A 22,315-nucleotide genomic window follows, 5' to 3' on the forward strand; every position below is an offset into this window, starting at 1 on the left:
TTGTGTTTGTGAAGGCCTTTATAGTTCATCGAAAGCAACCGTTAACGCAATAATACAAATCGTGCCTACCAATTAGGTACTTTTGTTTGTTGTCTTAATTCGAGACAAATTAGGGAGGGAGGTGCAATTAGATAGAGCACCGCAAAGTACATGCGAATAAGACTCGGCATCCGCTAATTCATGGTGTTTACTCCATGTAATCACCATCCAAGGGGGGGACAAAGCAGCACAAATCCAGCCATTACTTGTCTCTACTCCTCAAAACAGGAAGCAACGTCGACGAATCCTACGCCCACAAATGGCTTACATGGGATTTTTTTGGACTTTCCCATTCTCATCCTTAATTAATGTAAAACGATAATAATAATAATAATAAATAAATAAATAAATAAAAAAATAATAATAAAGCAGCGTGTGTGGAGTTGGCCCCCACATGTCTCCCTCCCTCCAATAAATAAAAAAAAACAGTCTTTTTCTTTGCATCTCATTGTGCTGCTACATGCCAAGTACAAATCTCTTTCTGCATATAATTAATATATACAAACGTCCACACTTTATTACCTATATAATGTATTTACTTTTAATTGAGAGGATATGAATGTAAATTTTCTTTTCATTTTTGATTTTTTTTTTGGAAAAGGAAACAAAAAAAAAAAAAAGGCAGAGGGAGAGAAAAAGAGGAGGCAACAGCAGAAGATGGCATGAGGAAAACAACAGGGAGAAGGTAAAGCGGCAATCGTGGTTGGAATGAGACGAGAACTACCGCAAAAGAGGGAAGAGCAGATAAAAGAAGAGGATGAAGGAACGGATTCCGACGACGCGGTGATCCACGAATCTGGTCCTTCTTCTTCTTTTTCTTCTTCTTCTTTGTGATCCTTCGTCCCTTCCCTCGGGCTGCTGCTCTGTTCTGTTGCTCGGTGTGAAGTCTCCGAATTGGTTCGCATCGAAGTGGAGATTTATTATATTGTATATTCTTTGACTTTTGTGTGCCTCGGTGCGATCTCCGGCATTGATTCCTTCGGCGTAGGGGAATCGATCCTCCCCCTCCCTCCCTCCTCTGCTCGGTAGGGATTCGTTTGTTTGTTTCTTTCCTTTTTTGATACTTGTTGCGTCGGATTGGCGCGTTTCGTTTCTCGATTTGCCGTAGCTCATCTCTTTAATCCTTTCTTTGGTTGTGCTCCTGATTCTTGACGCGTCTGATTTGTGCCTTCTCTTTTCATGATGTGCAGCGCGGACTGTTGATCTCCGGAGATAGATAGAGAGGTTGGGCCGGACGAGCTGAGGCGAGGTAGGCCTTGCGTTTCCATTGTACCCTCTGGATCGACCTTGTGTCCCGATTGGTGTCTCGGAGTTCTTGAGCGAAATTGATTAAGATATGCATGTGCTTAGTCTTGGGCCACAATCCGTTGCGAAAAATGAATAGCGCAGTTACATGCTTTTTGATAGGTTATCGACGAGCAAGTTTGGATCGATGAGACGTAATAAGTAGGCAAAAGTAACATCAGGGTTAGTTTCAGGTTAGATTGTTTCGCCGCCTGGTGGAAATATTGCGATTTGGGAGGAGAACAGTTGAGGACACGCGGGAACCTATTTTCGTTATCTCTTGTCATTTCCTTTCGGAACAAAATTTACATAGGTTCCCTTGTGGGTCCTAATCCGGTCAAGAGTTAAGATCTTACATGACAGTCATTATAATTAAGATCTTCCATTGAGCTCTTTACAATTCTGAAATTTAGTATTTGCTCAACAATCTGTCATCCCCAAGAGTTGATGACCCATCATGCGATTGAGGAGAATTTTGGAGACTCAGGATGCTGCGTTATCGTAGGTACGTTAGGATTGCATGTTAAGCACTAAACTTGAATTGAATGGGTGTAATTTTACTAAAAGTTCGGAGAAACACTATACAACTCTTCAACTAAAACAGAGTCCTATTATCAAATAAAAAATAATAAAAAAATAAAGTTTCATTGAAATTGTGATAAGATTTCTTGTTACCATAAATACATTTGTGTAATACAATACCATTGTCATTCATCATTTTCTTTTTCAAGTTATTTCATGGTAAAGCATAGCTAAAATTCTGTCCATAGGCCAGAGAGTAATCGAGCAATAGTGATAACGTAATTTGTATACTATCATGGATTCTGATTTGAGATTCAAGGGTAACTGATCACTAATTTTACAGATTTGAATGCTCTTTGTATCGTCTGAGCTACTCTTGTTGTTAATCCACCAAGTAGGCCATACATGACTTGTTAAAGCGGTTTCTTGATTAGATGCACGGACCATACTTTCGTTGTGGCTGTTCCTTTTTATTTGTTTAATGACATACTATTCCCGTTTGTTTCAAGAAATTTATAATGTACTATACATTATAATTCTGATCATGCTGTCAGTCACTGATGCTGTGCAGATGAAGTCTTTAGAGCATCATTTTTTTGCAACCTCTTGGCTCTAGCTGCAATGGTTTTTGTTGATATCTTGTTGCAAGTTGTAATAATAAGCCAGGTTCTTTAATCAGAGAGCTAAGTCTCTTAGAGGATGTTGTCATTTCTTGACATCAATTTGTAGAATCTAATCTGAACAATGTCTTTATGAAATGCAGGATATGCAATGACAACTAAACAAAGCCCGTAATTACATATGAATGATGTAATTATTTGGCCAGACAAGGACATGGAGAAAGCAAATTTAAGGGTCACAATGGTCTTGGGTAATGAGGAGGTCAGCTTGTCATATGAGCTCTTTTAGTAGGAACTAAATTGCTTTTTATATTAAGATACCCTGACAGTATAATCTTCAACTCATGTTCATAAAAAAAATGCAGTATATTTATAATAGGTGCCACACCAGCAAAAGGTAATCTAAACTCTGAAGTATGTTAGTCAAGGTTCGTCTTACCGGTCCATACCGGTGAACCGACCAACTATCGGTACAGTATATACCAAGCCGTACCGAGCATACTAACACGTGGTGCACGAGGCATACCAATGTACGGCCCATGTCGGCCTCCTATCAGATCGATATGTACCGCTCATATTGAGCGGTACACCATGGTACGATGAACCTTGATGTTAGTATCCTTAAATCCACTGTCATCTCATCTTTTTTAACCTATGCTCGCTTTGAATCTTAATATACTAGATTTCTGCCCTCACTGGAGTTGTTCCATCAAAAACAGTGACAAAGGGAACCCACCTAGAGAATTACCTAGATTCAAATACCTTAGCACCATTCCCACCAGTTTTAGCTTGGTTCTCTGCATTCCAATTTATCTCAAGATATATAACAAGCACATCTTGTGCTCTTTCCTCTGTAAAAGAAATGATTGTGCAAGGTGAATTGCTGTTGTTATTAAATTAATTAACGTATACAGCATGTGTGAGAAGCATACTATACCTGGCTACCTTTTTTCAGGATTGTAAATTTTGTCATGCTTATCGGGAAGGAAACATGAGTGCTAATCGGCTAGCATGTCTTGCTAGAACCTCTTAAATCCTCTTGTATTTGGAGGGAGGGAGTCCTAGCCAATGGAACTTGGTCAGTTCTTGTGTTCCGAGGAGCATAGCTTGCCCTGCATTAGAGTTTTGAAGGAATATAGTTCTTTCCTTTTTATGAAAAGAACATATATAGCATGTAAAAAAATTCAGCATGTATAACATTAAGGAAAAAAAGAAACAAATTAGGACTCACAAATTCTATCCCATGTACCTTCTAGTGGACCTGCAATTTCCTTATTGTAATGGATGCAGATTAATCGACACTAAAGTTCATGCATATCAAAATGTAGGTTCCATATCCAGTTGTTGTTATCAGGGCCTTTATTATTGTACTTGAGAAATAATCATGCTATTACTACACAGAGTGCAAATACAAAGTATCATAAAGAAAAAGACAGCCCACTGTACGAGGTTCCCACCACTTCGAAGTCCAGGGAAGGTCACAGGCGCAATGTCTTATTTACTAATTTATGTATTAAAATGTAATTTTTCTCAAGTAAATGAACCAAAACATCTAGACGTTTAGTGTTTTTATCTGTTGAAAAGAAACCACAATGGGAAACCAAATTTCCAAATAGACAAACTGAAGTGATTATTTGGAAATTTTGGCAAGAATTATCTTCTGTTTCTGTATTTACCATATACTCATATAGTAATAATATAGTATGGTTACATTATCAAACGTATCATCCGGCTTTAATTCCTAAAACCAGGCATATAGTGGTAAGTTTACTACGTAATACCCTAGCTATCTGTCTTTTTCTATTTTTTTCCCCTTTAGGTCCTCTCATGCTCTGTCCCCCTTTCCTTCTCTCTTTCACGCAAGTACTCTCCCCTCTGTCACCTCTAGCAAAATATAATAGTCACCCAACATGATCCTGTATTCTTGTCCTTATTGTCTTCTTTTTAGAACCTACACTATGATTACTATATGACGGTTCTACTTCAATCAAAACCTATTTCATGTTGTTGTTCAATGTGGAAATTCTGTCTTGCAGCTAGTCATCTTTGGAGATGTTAGTTTGTGGCTTGGCAGTAGATGAAGAGATCTTATCTTCCTTTGTTCTTGTTCATATGAACATTGGGTTGGAATCTAACAAGGCAGGTGCAATTATGAGCTATGAACATGGTGAAACGTGAGTTTTTTTCACTTCTTCTTTTCATCTACTTGTATATTCCATTATTTAGCTTTCAGCTAAGCAACAAAAATAGCCATTCTAAAATGTTAGTTGTTGGTTGTTTTTATCGATCATCATAAAAGTAATACATATTACCCTTATATCAGTTTATTATTTGTTGAGATTCTAATTATCCCTTGTTTTCTAGTCATTGCAAGAAGGTTCTTTCAAATGGAGATGTCTATGTTGGAGATTTTGATGGTTTGCTTCCTCATGGTACGGGAAGATACACCTGGACAGATGGAACTATCTATCATGGACAATGGGAGGAAAGCAAAATTACCGGGAGAGGAAAGATATTCTGGCTATCAGGAGCCACATATGAAGGTGAACTCTGTGGAGGTTTCCTTCATGGATCTGGCACTCTTTTTGGAGTTGATGGCTCTACTTATAGAGGATCATGGAGGATGAACAAACAACATGGGAAGGGAATCAAGCTATATTCTAATTTAGATGAATATGATGGACTTTGGAGGGAAGGCTTGCAAGAAGGTATTGGTACGTACAGATGGCGTAATGGAAACACTTATAGTGGAAATTGGAAGGCTGGAAAGATGAGTGGTAAAGGAGTTATGAAGTGGACAAATGGTGATTTATTTGATGGCAATTGGCTAGATGGATTAGAAAATGGCTCAGGCTATTATAAATATGCCGATGGGTCGATTTATGTTGGAATCTGGAGTAGAGGGTTGAAGGATGGACATGGAACCTTTTTGCCAGCCGGAAGCAGACTACCTTATCAACATAGATATTCTGAATATATTGTTTATGGCAATAAGGTGCAAAGTCTTGGTCCCACTTCATTATTCGGCAAGAGAAGAAAGAAAGTCAATAGATGGAGCATGATTGGTTATCTCCGAAATCCTAAACGAATATCACATAGGCCATCATTTCTTGATGGAGTCTGGAATATTGGTGATGCTTGCGAAAGCAGCTTGTCAGAGAACACACCTTATGCCTTATGCTCTTCAACCGACGAAGGTCGACATGGGCTCCAAAATGACAGTGTTTTAGTTTATGATAGAGAGTACATGCAAGGAGTTCTGATAACAGAAAGCATGAGATATTATGACTTTAGAAGATCACAAAAGAATAAATGGCACTGCAAGATGAAGAAACAACCAAGGGGACCTGGTGAAACAATTTATAAAGGCCACAGAAGCTACTATCTCATGCTAAACTTGCAACTTGGAATTAGGTAAGCATTTCTTGAGTTGTTAATGTGCTTGATCAGGTTTTTGCACCATTCTGTCGCTAATGGAACCCATGTGCCTTCTGTCACTTCTTTATTTGGATAATTCTTATGTTCTCCAGTTTTTTTTTTCCTTTTGATTCTGCAGATATTTAGTATTCAATTAACTTTTGAAGAAGTAAAAAACCAAATACGCCCAAGTCTCACTGGATCAAGAATGTAAACCTGCATTTATGTGATCAAAGTCAGTAGATTTAAAGTGAAAACTGAAGTTACCTACTTTAGTAGGAAAAATTGATAGTCCATCCAACTAGTTCACCCAGATTAGTTGTTCCTTTTCTTTTATGACATCCCCTCCATAAAAATAAGTGTAAAAAAATAAACTCTGGGTTGAACTTTGTTGGAATGTTTAAACCAGCTCAATGGACAGATTATTTTTAATTAAGTCAAGAATGATAATATGATCATTTAAATGCCAATAAAATTTCTTTCTTTTTGTAATCATTATTATGTGAAGTTCTTAATGTTAACATATTGTGAATTACTTTATTTGTCCCTTAAGTATCCAATAGTTAGCACAGATTTTTTGCTTCCACAATCCCAGTATGAAAAAAAAGGAGTTATCATTTTGGAGTTCACAGGTATACAGTTGGGAAAATCACACCTGTGCCTATGCGTGAAGTACGTTCCTCTGATTTTGGGACTCGAGCTAGAATACGAATGTACTTCCCTAGCAAAGGATCTCAATTTACACCTCCACACAGTTCTATTGGTTTCTTTTGGAAGGACTACTGCCCAATGGTTTTTAGGTAATTATTTAACCTTTTGAGTTCTTTCTTTGACAATCAAAAACTATTATAAATGTGTATTCTAGTAATGCAGCTGTTATAGCAACTTTGATATTTATTTTGCTCATTTTATCACTCTAGGAGCAAACAAGAAAGAGCAATAGTCTTGGAGTTGTTTCTTGAAATATTCAGTCTCTGAGATAACCAATGATTTAGATTTCTGAATGTTGCATTTTTCAGATTTTTCTAAAGATTTTTTCCCTCTTTGTTTATAAGAGACATAAAATAACAATGATATATGTGTATTCTGTTACACTGTTAAGTGATGTGTGAAATGCTTTGGAGAATCTTGAGTTGCAAACAAAGAGAGTACTCAAACTCGATGTCACAAATATGATTTCATACAATGTGGATCTGAAGTTTGTCACTTCATGTAGGGTTGCAAAACAGTAGCTGTGGTCCCATTTACATGTGTAGAAGTTTTAGTTTACTTTTTCTAGCAGTTGGCTTAATCTACTGTTGAAAATGATGAGAACATGCATGCCTTGGTACCGACAGATGCTTTGAAGTTTGCCAGTCTAATAGAAATAAATTGATCAATTCTTCTTTGACATCTTCTCAGCCACAGGCTGGCAAAATAATGGGCAAAAATACTACTTGATGATACTTTATTATGACATTTGAATTATTTTAGGTTTCTTACAAGTATTAAAGTTTCACCGGTTCTTATAGCAACGTTTTAAATTTTCTGCATAAGAGCATGCCCGTGATGGGCTGTTATGATATGTGCATTTAGAAGGTACGAAATTTGGAATGTGGGACATTTCAATCACCTTTAAGATATATTTGAACTTTCCAAGTCAATATTTAGATTTGTCCATCGAAAAATCTAAATAAGAGAATATGAGCAACCATTTTCTTAGAGTTTTAGATTATTAGTTCAGGTAGTATGGACGTCCGAGCTTCATCAGCTTTCCATATTTCTCGAAACTGGAGGCATTTTTTTTCCAAGTTATCATGAGAAATAACTTGTTTAAGATCCTACATAGGTTTATTATTTATTATATTACAATGAACTTTGATTATACATCTCATTGTATTCATTGTATTTCTTACTCCCAATTTCCTAATTAGTGCACTCAACATTCAAAGAACTTGTGAAGATTTTATGTACCATAGTTATCATAATATGTGCTTCATGTGCATTCATCTAAGCAGTTTGCAATGACAGATACATGTGGGTATATGTGCAGTTATTTGGTAGAGGTACATGTGTAATGTATGCTGGCTTATGCCAGCGTGCCTATGTGACTTGAGGGCTATCATCCTACAAGGTGGTAGACCAAGTACCTAGGCAAGTTCAACGTTGTAACGAGTGACTTGGTTTGATTTTTCTGTGCACCTTGCTATTTCATGTGATTGTTTAAGCATTGTTATTAACTAGATATGCCCGATGTTATATATTTCAGGAACCTTCGCGAAATGTTTAAGATAGATGCCGCTGACTATATGATGTCAATATGTGGAGGTGATGGCCTCAAGGAGCTTTCTTCTCCAGGGAAAAGTGGAAGCATATTTTATCTATCACAAGATGAGAGATTTGTAATAAAGACTCTCAGAAAATATGAACTTAAGGTTTGAATATGCTTTTTTTTCACTATCAAATTCAAAACTAGATGTGTAGCATTCAACGTGGCATTTGCCACTAATTAGCAGTTTTTTGGTTGGTAAACATTCACTGTCAATCATCTTATTTTGGTACGTCACTCAATTGAAAATGATGGCAAAGAAAACAACTTTCATAAAACGCAGTATGTTGCCTGTGCTTGAATTAGTTGTTTGATTCATGATAGTGGGTCAACAGTACGAGTAGCATACTGTTTAGTTGGTACTTGCAACCATATCGATTGCTCTTGATGTTTATGTTATAACTCTTGATGCATTTAATTGGAAAATGGATGTGAAAAAATGAGTAATATATAAATTTGGAACTCATATTATTTTATAACTGAGATTGAACAGCATTTATTTTGTCTGTGAATACGTACCTTTTGATCCTTTGAGCAGGTTTTCTAAAAATATCTAGCCAACTTTTTTTTTAAACGTGATGTACTTTTTCTACATGCACAACAAAGTTTATCTATATGCTTGATCAGAACTGCAATTATTTTAGCTGCTATTATATGAATCAGATCAGGTCCAAGTACACATGATCCAGTACCAAAATAGATGGGTGCTTCAGTTCTCAAATTGGACTTAAGCTAGGACCACTGGTTTCAAGGAGCCTTATAGGGTTGTCTTTAGTGTATGAATCTATGTGCCTTGTTCGGTGCTTATGCCTTGTTATCTTGGATTACTTAACGTGCTTCACAGTGCTGTGTTATTTTGTGAAGATTGCTAATTTGTGAAATATGACCATACGCGAATATATCTCCAATGCAGTATGTTCTCCATGCCCCTATGCCAGTTTGCCTTCCATACTGTTGGCCTGGCCATGCACCGGCACTGTTCTGCACATGTGCCAGCATGCAGCAAAATCATATCCAACATAATGCTGTGTTTGAATGCATATATAATCCATAATATCATATCATTAGTATTTCACAATTAAAACTGTATCCTAATCTACAAAGTCACTCATGCAATATTGAAGTTATATATAATATCTGGAATTGTGATAGAGTAGGCTTTATTTCTAAACCATGTTTTAAATCATAATCTTTCAGATTCCAAACTGCATTAGTATCAACACAGGTTTTGATTGTGCAAATTTCAATTGTAGATTCTACTGAAGATGCTTCCCAACTATTATGATCATGTAGGAGCTTATGACAATACGCTGATAACAAAATTTTTTGGTCTCCATAGGCTGACAATAAAAGGAAAGAAGGTATATACTCTTAATTTTTTAATGCATTTCAGGATTGCAAATGATTTTGTTGCAGTCTAACACTTTGTGTTTGCAGGTTCGCTTTGTTGTTATGGGTAATATGTTTCGCACAGAACTGCGGATTCACCGTCGGTATGACTTGAAGGGTTCATCTCATGGAAGATCTACGAATAAGCATAATATTAATGAGAATACAACATTGAAGGATCTTGATCTCACATATGTCTTTCATTTAGAGAAATCATGGCGTGAGTCACTGTTTAGGTCAGCTGCTTCTGATCCATTTGCTCCTCAAGATGCTCAAGCTTGGATTGAATTTTTTTTATAAGGCAATGGAGAGGCAACAGCCTATCCAATTTCGTTAAGGAAGCAAACACAGAGAAAAAGGATAATGGGAAGAAGAAATAACGAACTTGAAATACAAAACAAAAGACACACAAACTTTTCCAAAAGCTACTAACAAGAGGGACCTTAGAGCAAACAGGAAAGAAGCTCTTCATGCACTTCCTGGAGATGTTGACCCTCCAAGAATGGAACCACACAAGCTCTTAAGATGGTTGTTCGCATTATCGTTATGATTGTCGAAGATATCTCTGTTCTTGGCCTTCCAAAGCTTCCAGCGGAATAGAATATCCCATCTCAGACCTGCCTCCCTAAGTTTAGAACAGATTCATATATACAAATAACCCAATGATCCTTCAATTGACGTGGTGATTCTTCTAATCCCCAAAGGCTTAGAGCCCATTTCAATAAGCATGCTACAGTCAAACAAATTATGATCAATTTTTTCAAGATGAAAATTGCGTAGGACAAAAGTTGTAACTATTTCTCTATTTTTCTGCTTACATGATGAAGATAGGCTTCAATGTAAAGATAGTCTTCAACTTTCTTGACTTGTTTTTATTTTTTTCGTTTTTTGCAGACAAATCTCTCTAGATTGTGAATTCCTAGAATCACAATCTATAATCGATTATAGCATGTTGTTAGGACTGCATTTTAGAGCTCCTGAACATTTCAAGGCTTATTCAGAATCTCAGAGTTTACTAAAGAGAAGTGCAAATTCACAAGATGATATCTGTAGGTATCTTCTCCAGTTCTGGTATCTTACTAAGCTAAGTATGCAAAGTTGTTCATCTATGTAGCTTCCATCTGCATGCTATTTAGTAGCTTGTCGCTGAACAGCTCTTTCTCAGGGTTCACTAATTTTGTAACCTATTGGTAGCAATGTTATAGTTTCTGAAACTTATTGTTTACTGATTATCAATCTTAATAACATGGTCTATGTTCTAATAATATATTATGTTGCTTTATTTTTTCTATAATTTGATTAATTGTCATTCTAGTACATATTTGATATAGTTGTATTGTAATGATAAAATTTAACTAATCCTTCAGAAAGATGCAAAGCAAAAAGCCTCATAAGTTCTCCTAACATACATTTTATCGTCAGCTAGGTAGCAACCTGGTTTTATTAGCACACATTGATGCTCTTTAGCTGATAAGATTTACATGTAAATCATAGTGAGGCCTAAGTTGGCAACAGCCTAGAGTAGAATATGAAGAAGGTGACTTTGAGTATCAAGTGGACGAATGTGCAATATTTTGTGCCTTCAGCTTCATGAGCTAGTAAGTAATCGATTTTAGTTCTATGATGATTTATGATGACCATGCACTTGCCCACGTTGTGCCTTTAGCTTGTGCCATGCACATTTTCTCTGAACCACATATTAAGAATTAAAAGGCCTAAAGGAATGGCAATGCACTTGTTTTAGAAGGCGATCACCAGTGAATTTCATAATATAATCTGAACTACTTATATACTAGGAAAAACTTTGATTACTTAGACCCATAAATCCAGAAAACCATGGTCCTCAGCCCATGTGATTTCAATCATCATGATCTGATAGCCTACTGGCTCATAACTTGGTTTATACATGACTTATGCTTATAGTAAGCCCATCTAGTCCTAAATGCCCATCGATCTTCTGTCGTTGTAGGACTATGGGAATATCACATATGACATAGGAATATCAGGATCTTCTGCTGTGGAAGAATTTTACGACAATCTTAGTGTCAATCACCAGATCACAACTTTTATTTTTCTCCAATAATACAGACTATTGAATCTTGTTGATTATTAATTTCTTTGATATATGTTCCTGTGAAGCTTTCTAGGGCTCGTCTCTTACTGTAGCTTTAAAAATTAATGAACCAAGGTGGGTGTGTGTGTTTTCTTTCTCAAAAGATATGATATTGTCTGTGCATGAGGCATGAGAAGTTGGAGACCTAATTGTTATGAGTGTGTCCTAGTCTGGATGCAAAGATGATGATTTATGTTGAACTCCATTAGTTTGATTTCAAAATCCTGGATTCATAATATTTCTGCAATGTCTAAAGCTTCTATTTTTCATGTCCTAAGCCCTAAAAGTTAATTAACTTCTTATATGGATGAACCATAGGCCTCGTGAGTAACACTAGTTGTGCTACTCCAACAATTAGAAACATAATCTTATTTTGCAGTTTTAGTTGATAGTGGCTCTTTTGTAACTCTGACTGCATAAGCAAGCTTCAGACTTGGAGATATTCTGAAGTACATAAATTGTAAATCAGGAAATGTTGTACAAGTTGTATTACTTGAGATCAAGATAACCTGTTTAAGATGTTAACTTTTTAAATTAACATGTGCAATTTCATCTTTTGGGAAAGTGGTTATGTATAGTTTGAATAGTGTTCCATGATAGAAGGTTCTAAGTGTTTAGTCAAGAGAGAGTCTCTTATTACAAATAGTTGATTCTGTATGATTTAACTAGTTAAGTTTAAATTTTTTTTTGCAGTTTCCAGCTTGCTTATTCTTTATATTTGCTGAGAACTATGCACTGACATTCTGTCTTCCAGCTGATGTCCAATTATGTGATGAGGTCAGAACTCCGCCGAAGGGTTTGCGCTTGGTTGCTCATGAACCAAGTTCTGTGAGTAGCCTGCCAGGTTCACACATGAGAGGCAGCACCTTAAGAGCATCTGCAGCAGGCAATAAGGAAGTTGATCTTCTTTTGCCTGGCACAGGAAGGTACACTGTGTTTTTCCCATTCGATGTCTTGGTGCTATAATAATTTCCTTCTGCCTTTTCTGAGGAACATATGGTTGGAAATTTTGGTAAATAGAATTATCTCCATTTTGACCTTTTTTTTTTGTTCATTTAGTAGTCAACATAGCAATATGATAAAAGAATCATATCGACGTTCTCCTACAATCTCATAAGACTGCATCATATTAATTGTTAATGTCACTGATGTAGCTTATAATTTGACTGCAACCAGCAAAAGCTTGGCTCTAGGAAAGGGAATGTCCTCCTACCCAGAGAGAATTACCTGACCATCTCCACAATGATTTGAACCTAGAACCTCTGTTGGTGAAGTCGGAAATAAACCAGTAGACCTAGGCCAGGTTGGTTCAGCAAAATCATAGTTCTAGTAATATGATTGGATTTGGTTCTTGTCTTCTCAAAATTGCCTGACTAATTAAGGGTAGACCCTTTTATGTGACTGGTGGCAGTTTTGGTCTGTATGACTACAATTTCATAATTCATACTCCCCAATGTTTATGCTGCAAATGACTTTTTTCCTTTTCAATTAAAAGGTCTTAGAGCCAAGTGTTCTACTTGCACTCTATTTGCATACTATTATGGACAGCAAAAAGGTAAAAATCTCTATTGGAATCTTGAATAATATTTAAAATTGTTGAGGTTGTCTGTCTGTGGTGGGAGACGAGCAGACATGGTGCAATTTTCAATGTAAGAAGCACATTACAGCTTGCGAGAGCTTTCGGTTGGATTCCTTCAAGGTGGGGAGTGTTAAGGTGGGTGCTTCTAAGGTGGTGACCCACAAAAGTAGATGGACCGAATTGAAGAATGGGAAACCCTGCAAAATAGAGTGTATCTAGCTAGGTCCTTCTTCGATGTTGAAGTCAGACCCCCTTTTATAGCATTGAAACCGCTAACGGTTCGGCCAAATGGAAAGATCCTATATCCGAGTTTTTGGTGGAATTATTTTTTGTTTAGACTTTAGATACAGTGCCAACATGGTGGATGAGCTGATCGAACCTTAACGGAGCTTGCAAAAGTAGATATCCTCCATGGTTTGGGAGTTCACATGTTGGCTTTCTCCTGGGGATTAGTTATTTCCCCAACACCAGCAAGTGTTGTACTCATTTAGATGCATCTATTTGTGACCTGAACGCTAAAGGTAAGTATCTGGTCCTCCTTTACAAAGATGGGCTGAGTTTATATATGCTAAATGGTGGTGATGCTTATTGCCTTCAGACATTATGAAAGAGTTTGTGGTTAACATCACACTCGCACCAAAGAATTTGCCAAACTATTTTGTTTGAATCCTTATTCCACCTCCATGCATGAAAACACGGCTATGTCCTGAAATTAACGATCTTCTGTTTTCAGTTTGTATTGTGTTAATACTAATCAGTTGAGACCTAATTGTCCTCTGACTTGTGATGAAAGTTCATCAACTTAAAATTTCCTCAAGTAAAAGGCTTACTAATGAAATCTCTTACCAACGTTTGTTGATTAGTTTTGACATGCTGCAGACACCATGTTTCTTGGTTCTCATTCCTTAGATTTCAGGTTTGCCATGTTTCTTGGTTGAACATGTTATACACCTGCGTTGCCCTTGTTAACACTTTTGGTTGAGTGGTTTAAGTTTTTTCTAATTTCTTGTGTGTTGCAAAATGTTCCAACCTGCTTAGATTCTCCCAAGTCTTCTCAGAAATTTTTGGATTCCATTACTATACATCTTTCTGTACTAATAATACCCAATAATATGCTCCCTGGAGTTAGTAATCATCCCTAGGTGGTTGTCATCATCTTTTTCACAAAAGCATGATGTGCTATTCGGCAGGAAGCCGCAAGAAAGGCACCCTTATAAAACATGTGTATTTGAAATTTGATTTCCTTCGACTGTGGATACTGTCATCGCTCTATTGTTGGCTTAGATATCTAGTGATATGTCCACAGGTTGCGTGTACAACTAGGGGTGAACATGCCGGCGCAAGCTAGTTGGAAGCTTCTTCACGGTGAAGGGCTTGATACAACGGAACTGGATCCGGCTGACGTCTATGATGTTGTTCTCTATTTTGGAATCATAGACATATTGCAGGAGTACAACATGAACAAGAAAATCGAGCATGTGTGCAAGTCACTCAAGTTGGACCCAGTATCTATCTCTGCTGTTGAGCCAAAGATGTATAAAAAGCGGTTCATCCGTTTCCTGGAGAAAGTTTTCCCTGAACAGACAGTTTGAAGGCACAAAAGTCTTTCTTTGGCCGACAGTGTTTCACAAAAGCCTTGGCTTTTGCCCACCGTTGGATGGATGATGCTTGGGCAAAATGGGATATAGTTTTTTGATGGGATAGGTATTGGCCAATAGATTGTTTCTTTTTAATTTCCTATTGACTGTATGCAACTTACAGGCATGACAAAATAGTTCCGTAGTTGGACTGTTAGAGTCGATAACAAGTTGTCGTCGATCGAGGGAGTTCTCCTGGATACAAAGTTGCTTGTGGATTTGGATTACTGGATATCCTAACCTGCCTGGGTGGAATCGGTAGGGATTGTGTGTGTGTTTTGTGGGTCAGTGGGACTGCGCTGAAGATGAACGGTGGCCTGTTCTTTAGCCATTGAAAGCTACACTTCTTTGTGGATGTATGGATGCTGCTACCGTTGCGTGCGCATAATCAAGATATGGCATATATGTATATATGTATATATGTATGTATATATATATATATATATATGTATGTATATATATATATATATGTATATATATATGTATGTATGTATATATGTATGTATGTGTATATATATATATGTATATGTATATATGTATATATATGTATATATATATATACATATATATATATATACATATATATATATACATATATATATATATATACATATATATATATACATATATATATATATACACATATATATATATATACATACATATATATATATATACATACATATATATATATATATACATATATATATATATACATATATATATATATACATATATATATATATATATATATATATGTGTGTGTGTGGAAAATGACGGATGTATGGAAATCCTCCATGTCTGCACTGCTGTACTTGCCTGAGTCGAACTGTCGATTCGATGATAGGAGTTGCGCCCTTCTTCCACAAAAGGCCCTATGCAGAGAGAGAGAGAGAGAGAGAGAGAGAGAAAAGGCTTCCTCCACATAAATTTAGAATAATATTAAAGTACGAAGAAATATTAATCTTTTGTTAAATAGCGGGGGTAAATATGTTATTTCGGTGTTAGGCGAAGGGTAGACTTACGAAAACATTGTTTTCTATTTTCCGGTGGCGACGTGAGGGAGCACGCTTATCCGCTCGTGTCCGTCGCCGTACGCGGCGCCACAAGCTCCCACCCCCTCCCTGCTGCCCGACTCCATGGCGATGGCTTCTTCCCACCTCGCTCCCCCCTCCGCCTCGCTCCCGGCCCCAAGAAGCCTCCACCTCGTCCGCCCCCAGCTCCCCTTCCCATCCTCCTCGAGGTGGCCCAGGAAGACGGGGGCCGCCGCTCCGCCCGAGGCCGCCTCGCTGCGATGGCGGGCCGGCGTCTCCTTCTTCCCCTCCTTCCTCAAGAAGAAGGCCAGGTCCCCGGAGGAGATCAAGGAAGAGTTGCTCGAGGCGATTGCGCCTCTCGATCGAGGCGCCGACGCCACGCCCGACGACCAAGAAAGGATCGATCAGGTCGTTCCCCATCTTGTACTGTTCGTTATAGGACGATTTTGAAAGGTTGAAGTTGATTCATGTTTGCATAGGAGCTTATCGTAGCTAATCTATTTAGCGAGTTGGAATTAGCATGCTTCTTCTTCATTGCTTTTCGTATGCTACGGTCTAAAATGGGTCATATGTAGTTGTCTGCTGCCTTTAACATCCTGTACCGATCGTTTGTGATGGTTAGATTGCACGTGAACTAGAAGCAGTGAACACGGTTAAGGAGCCTTTCAAATCGGATCTAATTAATGGAAAATGGGAGCTCATCTATACTACTTCGAGATCAATTCTGCAAGTCCAGGTCACTTCTTTCTCTTGTTTTCTTAAGTTGGCTTATCGCGCCAGCTTAGTTTCTCCTGTAGAACTTGGTCCCTAGTTGCTTCTGTCTGTTTGTTGACTTTGTTATTACTCCTTGTTTTATGTCTCCTTTTGTATCCTATTTATCATGTTTTGCACACTAAACATTGGTTTGGGTAGATTGTTTTGTTTTTATATAATGCAAATGCATGCGTACGATAATGCATTTTTCTAATTTTCTGGTAACATATCCAATTAGTTATACTGTTTCATTGAAATTTGTAATCGTAGGTGTTTTTCCTTTTGCTTTTTACGTCCTAGTTAACTGCAACATGTGGTATTGCTTATGAGATCATCGGAGCATTATTCACGGTGAGTTATTTGATTCAGAGACCAAAATTTCTACGGCCCAATGGAGAGATCTACCAGGCAATTAATGCCGACACGCTACGAGCTCAAAATATGGAAACCTGGCCTTATTTTAACCAGGTGATTCTTTGGTCAAATGCATGCTTGGAAGATGGTTATCGTTCTTTCTTATTGTCTGTTTCATTCCCATAGCTGAATAACATAAAATTCCTCTTTACTGACTTCTATCAGTTTTTTGTTTCCTTGAAATTGCAAGAAAGAATGACTGACAGGAGATAGAAGCCGCCATGATTTATTAGGATCTGTGGTCTTTGGCACAAGTTGTAGTACATTTCAATGGTACCTAGATATTCTGTGAGAATAATGTGTAACATTACTGATACTGAGGGTCATAGGTTTCGAGTCAGTACTTTCTCTGTTTTCATGTATCTGCAACAGTATTCTTGTCACTGATGAGTTGAAGATTGCCATATTTGTTATTAATCGGTAGCACTGTACAAGGACATGGTACATGATATTCTTGTCATTTATCAAAGGAAGCAATATGGCGTACTAACAATTTGGATTGTAATCGACATTGGGCATGAGCAGCACCAGATATTGCTTGCTATAGCGTGTTGAGCATTCCCATAATTTAGAGAGTTGTGGCCGACATACTAAAATACAGTAGTGTAGCTACATATGTTCAATTTTACTTTGCACTTCTTCATAAGCATAAAGTCAAAACTATTCTGTTTTACTAAACCTGATGAACTTGTCCGGTCACAGTTCATGGAAATTTATCTGTAATATGAAAGATGATTCATCCTAAAGCGTACTTGAAACAAAATGATCTTGTTTGTTTCTGTTCTTGAGCATGAGGATGGTTACCATCACCACTGTAAAAGGAAAGAAGTATATTACCACAACATGAATATCTGCAGATGCGGTGCTATACTGACTTGATTATGAAGACCAAAGTTGCATAGTAAAATATATATATCTCCCTTTTGTTCTTCTCGGTACAAGTTTATTTATTGCTAACTTTCCTAATGTGCATGGTCAATTTGATCTCATTGAAAAATTAAAAGTGGTAATCATTGGACAGAGTTGCAAATTTTGCAAGGCAGTTCTTTTCGAGCAGCCTGTTAAAATGGACTCTTTAGGTCTTAGGATTTCAGTGATGGGACAAGTTTAACTTATATCGATTCTTTATTTTGTTAACAAAGACAGTAAAATCGGTATCTATATTACTCTTTTATGGTCACTTTCTTAATTTTTTAACTCTTTGCCATGTGCATGTCTTTTCTCTAATCAAATTACACTTTTGCAGGTAACAGCGAACTTAGTTCCCCTAAATGCCAAAAGGGTGAACGTTCAGTTTGATACCTTCAAAATATTTGGTTTGGTGAGTAAAATTATTCATCCTATTTATGTTTTCTATAAAGGGTCTAGGATTTTAAGATTTATCCAGTGTCGATTTGATGGATGGTTGATTAAAATTGGGATTTGTCGAGGCTAATCCCAATTTGGCCACAGAAAGTCCATCAGATTTGCAAATAGTTTGGATTGGTTGATGTGTGCTGAAATTGGCTGGACCAATTGATTTGATGGACATGGAAAAGGATTTTGTTTTAACGTTTTGGTTGTGTTGAAGAATGGAAAATTTAGCATTTGTGACCTTTTGGTGATTTTTAACATATGTAAAATATAAATATGACTTTCACAGTTCCTAATTCTTTTCACTGTAATTTTTTTCTCTTTCTATTTTTAGTTTCAATTCTCTATTTGGTCGAAACGCCAATTTCTGATCATTAGATCGTTTGTTCTATCTATTATCATGACGAATCGGATTTTCTAGATGGCCGATCTGAAGCTTGACTTTTTTAACCTTAAATTTCTTGTTGCTTCTGATGGTCTGTTATTATTCTATGATGTTTTGTTTTCATATGAATAGTGTGTATTTTTTATGGTTCGCCTGCTTATCCACCTACTACCCTACAACAGTTTTAGATAGTGTTGCAAAACAATATAGATTTGAAAGCATAGTGTTTATTGGGTGTAACTGCTGTTACAATATGAAATATGTTTTGGTAGGAAAGACCAAACTTTCTGCCAGTTTTGAGAAGGTTAGGAAGTTCTTTTGTGTAATGTGTTCGCTGCTCTTCGGTTCATTTGGTTATCTCCATGCGTTATAGGAAAAATAGAATCTGCTGACTGCATGCCAGTGGATCAATTTGTGATTTCTAATCCTTGCACAACACAACTGTAGTGTGGTTCTTTTTTTTTTTTTTTTTTGCACTTGGAGGGATGTTTTGGAGTCATCTGGTAGTGCATAGCAATGCTAGATTTCATGAACTTTTTCAAGCTTAATTTTTGTCATCTCAAAATAATGCTAGCCATAAATAAGCGAGTCACAATAATATCAAACAGATTTTCCTTTCTATTATTAGCATAACTTTGTTCATGAGATACTGACACTCGTATATCTTGTCACTCTACTCGTCATAGGTACCAATAAAAGCACCTGGAAGAGGCCGTGGTGAACTGGAAATTACTTACTTGGACGAAGAGATTCGGTAAGTTTATCTTGCATGGTGAATACTCGTAACAATCTCTCAAGCTTAAAGATAAATATCCTAGCTTCGGTGCTAGATCAGTTATCAGTTAACTTATCGGGGGAATCGAGAAATAACGAGTCATCACCATAAAATTTGCTGCTTCATTGTATGTTACATAACCATATTTATTAGCAGAATCGGTCCATGCTCAAAACATTTTTACACGTTAATTGTGTATTCCCTCCAAGTCATAAGAACATGCCTAAATATATGATCGATGGTTTGTGTTAGAATCATCTGATTAGAAGTGAGCATGAATGGGCTGCTCATGATGAAATATTAACAGTTATATATTCAGCATGTGAAGTACAAGATTTTAGATGCTTAATATTTGGAACTCCTCACTGTATATTGTGTATTATCGGAACTTACTACATGTAAAACACATCAGAGTATAATCAAGAACAAGTGCATACAAAAGGTTTTGCATTTTGGATGAAGAAGATTTAAGGTCGCCTGAGAAATTTGGGATGTGCGATCCATTAAACGTTCGAACGCTAGCTGCTACCGTAATGTGCATTAGAATATATCACGTTAAAGGCACTAGACTGAGATAACTATGTTGAGTATGAGGAATTTGTCTTCTTCATTCAAACTTAAATGCTGTGTTGCAAGCATTCATGCTTTCTGTGGTTTGCAGGATTTCCAGGGGTGACAAGGGGAACTTGTTCATATTAAAAATGGTGGATCCATCATATAGAGTCCCAGTTCGAGGGTGACATGCATGCAGTAATTCCCACAGTTGCAGTATTCGGGTTCCTGTACCATCTCCTCTTCCTCCCATCGACAAGTTTCTGACAAAGATTTCCTCCCAATATTTCTTCTAAGAAGACGCATGTATTGTAAGTAGTCCTTGTAAATCTAAAGAAATTAAAAAGTAAGAAAAGTCAATGCCTGTGCACTCCTTGTCATATGGCATTTTAATTTTTATGGTTGGGGAACAAATCATGACTGATTTCTTCCACTTGTGCGTATAAATCTGTCGATGCCTCCCTGCTGTGAATTCAATCAAGGTTGGACTTGTGCTCGGCTGGTCACGCAGGAAAACAATGGATCTGCTCTGAGACCACAGTAAAATGATGATGGGGGGTGATCACTAATGCAGAAAAGTTTATGCTACTCTTACAGAACCTACAAGGAAAAAGGTTTTCCTTTGGGATCTCATCGACTCCGATGTCTTTCACCTGTCCAGAAATGGATAATTCTTGGCAGAATTTTAACCTTCTTCTTGACATGTTCTTTGCCATTATTTTTATTATTCTATGCTTGTGATAACTTAATTTACATATACATAATATTATGTTGAGAGGTGGATCAAACTCGATATATTTTGCTCCTCCTCGGTCGGTTGGTCGCTTGCGTATTGATAAGGCATATTTTGGGTCCAAGACACATCACAGTCGATGCCACACGTCAGGTCAGAATCCGTACCAAGGCGTTGCTCGGCACGTCTTGTCCCGAAAATCAAGGGACGACATCGCCCCCAAGACACGCCAAGTCAAAATCCGTACCAAGGCACTGTTTGGCACGTCCACCACACCAACCCGCGTACAACCGATCCTCATACAGTAGTGTAAGCTGGCATCCGGCCCAGGAGAGGGGGGCAACAAACAATTGAACCCACCACTAACTTGCTCGTCGGAGGGGCCAAAGTCGAGGATCACCCGACGAAGGTCATTTTTACAGGAAGGCAGCCCAACCTCGGGAGTCGCGGACTGGCACCCCCGTGGTGAGTCATCGACCAAACCACCCCCCGACACGAGGATCTAGTCGGCTCCGACAACCAGCTCAGCCGGCAGGAGGCTCCCGACATCGACCCGTGGACTAAGCCGTGCTGACTCATCAGCCACGGCACATTCGTTCCCCAACATTTTGGCACTAGAAGGAGGGTCATGTCGTAGGAGCATCTCGCAGGAGCTCTCCCCGAAGGAGAACCGTCGTCCGGTCACCCCTTCGCCGAGACTGGAGATCAGTCCCTCCCCCTCCCTAGAGACGGGGCGATCACGGCCTCGATGCCAGATTGCTATTGGCGCCTGTTCAACGACCCGGGGTTGTCACCCCCCGGACTTACCACAGGACCCTTGGCTGTATCGCCCGAGGCGTTCCTCAACCTGACTAAGCAAGTGCAGGCAATGGCAGGGATGATGCATATGCTCATTCAACTCATTCCCCAGACCCTTGGCAGCTCGGTCCCCTGACTCGACCCGACAAAGACCGAGTAGGGAGCAGGTCGGGACGGGAGAAGCCCGAGACCAAACGACGAACCCGAGAGGTCTGTGCGAGCAGAGCCTGTTGGGAAATCATAGGGGGGGGCGACATCATATGCGCAGCGGAAGAACAAGAAAACAAAAATCCCCGATTCCCAAAAAGATGTTCATCGTCGTGCGAAGATTGGTGCGCAAAATCCGCAAAAACACAAAACTGCGTATAGAGATTGTGTTACCTAGGGAGATCGTATATCCCTGTTTCCTTGCAGATCCTTAGGAGAGGGTGAAGGAGGTCAAGCGTCCTCCTCTCTAGCGGTGATCCACACAGCAGGGTTGCGACGACGCTCCTCAAAACTCCAGGCCTACTCTGAGGTGGAGAGGGAGAGGAGAATAGGAAGGGCAAGCAAAGACTCTAGCCTATGAGGCTGTGAATCCCTCCTATTTATAGAGATCCCATGTCAAAAC

The 22,315-nt window shown here is 38.2% G+C and overlaps 2 protein-coding genes across 9 annotated transcripts; both read left to right on the plus strand.

The window, feature by feature from the left end:
- Window positions 1–664: 664 nt before the first annotated feature.
- Window positions 665–15,182, plus strand: LOC103976680 (phosphatidylinositol 4-phosphate 5-kinase 1). 8 transcript variants are annotated; one of them, XM_065138242.1, is made up of 13 exons: window positions 697–1,064; window positions 1,230–1,288; window positions 2,417–2,511; window positions 2,609–2,727; window positions 4,502–4,639; window positions 4,830–5,879; window positions 6,515–6,682; window positions 8,131–8,296; window positions 9,444–9,551; window positions 9,628–9,815; window positions 10,474–10,628; window positions 12,447–12,618; window positions 14,578–15,182. In XM_065138242.1, the coding sequence occupies exons 5-13, from the start codon at window positions 4,518–4,520 to the stop codon at window positions 14,861–14,863; spliced, it is 2,415 nt and encodes an 804-aa protein (XP_064994314.1). In that variant the 5' UTR covers window positions 697–1,064; window positions 1,230–1,288; window positions 2,417–2,511; window positions 2,609–2,727; window positions 4,502–4,517; the 3' UTR covers window positions 14,864–15,182. The 8 variants fall into 8 exon arrangements, with proteins under 8 accessions (XP_009390248.2, XP_009390249.2, XP_064994316.1 ...); XM_009391978.3 differs by having other exon boundaries at window positions 697–822; XM_065138243.1 differs by having other exon boundaries at window positions 701–838.
- A 789-nt stretch (window positions 15,183–15,971) lies between these two features.
- LOC135630928 (probable plastid-lipid-associated protein 4, chloroplastic) lies at window positions 15,972–20,573 on the plus strand. The gene is made up of 6 exons (XM_065138246.1): window positions 15,972–16,350; window positions 16,565–16,678; window positions 17,065–17,163; window positions 18,356–18,430; window positions 19,534–19,601; window positions 20,284–20,573. The coding sequence occupies exons 1-6, from the start codon at window positions 16,048–16,050 to the stop codon at window positions 20,360–20,362; spliced, it is 738 nt and encodes a 245-aa protein (XP_064994318.1). The 5' UTR covers window positions 15,972–16,047; the 3' UTR covers window positions 20,363–20,573.
- Window positions 20,574–22,315: the final 1,742 nt, after the last annotated feature.

This window comes from Musa acuminata, chromosome BXJ3-2, assembly GCF_036884655.1.
Source record: "Musa acuminata AAA Group cultivar baxijiao chromosome BXJ3-2, Cavendish_Baxijiao_AAA, whole genome shotgun sequence".
Taxonomy (NCBI): Eukaryota; Viridiplantae; Streptophyta; class Magnoliopsida; order Zingiberales; family Musaceae; genus Musa; species Musa acuminata.

Coding starts and splice junctions, on each gene's coding strand:
- LOC103976680 (XM_009391973.3), top strand. CDS start 4,518: ATGTTAGTTTGTGGCTTGGCAGTAGATGAAGAGATCTTATCTTCCTTT. Junction 4,640..4,829: donor AGCTATGAACATGGTGAAAC/GTGAGTTTTTTT, acceptor CTTGTTTTCTAG/TCATTGCAAGAAGGTTCTTT. Junction 10,629..12,446: donor AAATTCACAAGATGATATCT/GTAGGTATCTTC, acceptor TCTGTCTTCCAG/CTGATGTCCAATTATGTGAT.
- LOC135630928 (XM_065138246.1), top strand. CDS start 16,048: ATGGCGATGGCTTCTTCCCACCTCGCTCCCCCCTCCGCCTCGCTCCCG. Junction 18,431..19,533: donor CCTTCAAAATATTTGGTTTG/GTGAGTAAAATT, acceptor TACTCGTCATAG/GTACCAATAAAAGCACCTGG. Junction 19,602..20,283: donor TACTTGGACGAAGAGATTCG/GTAAGTTTATCT, acceptor TGTGGTTTGCAG/GATTTCCAGGGGTGACAAGG.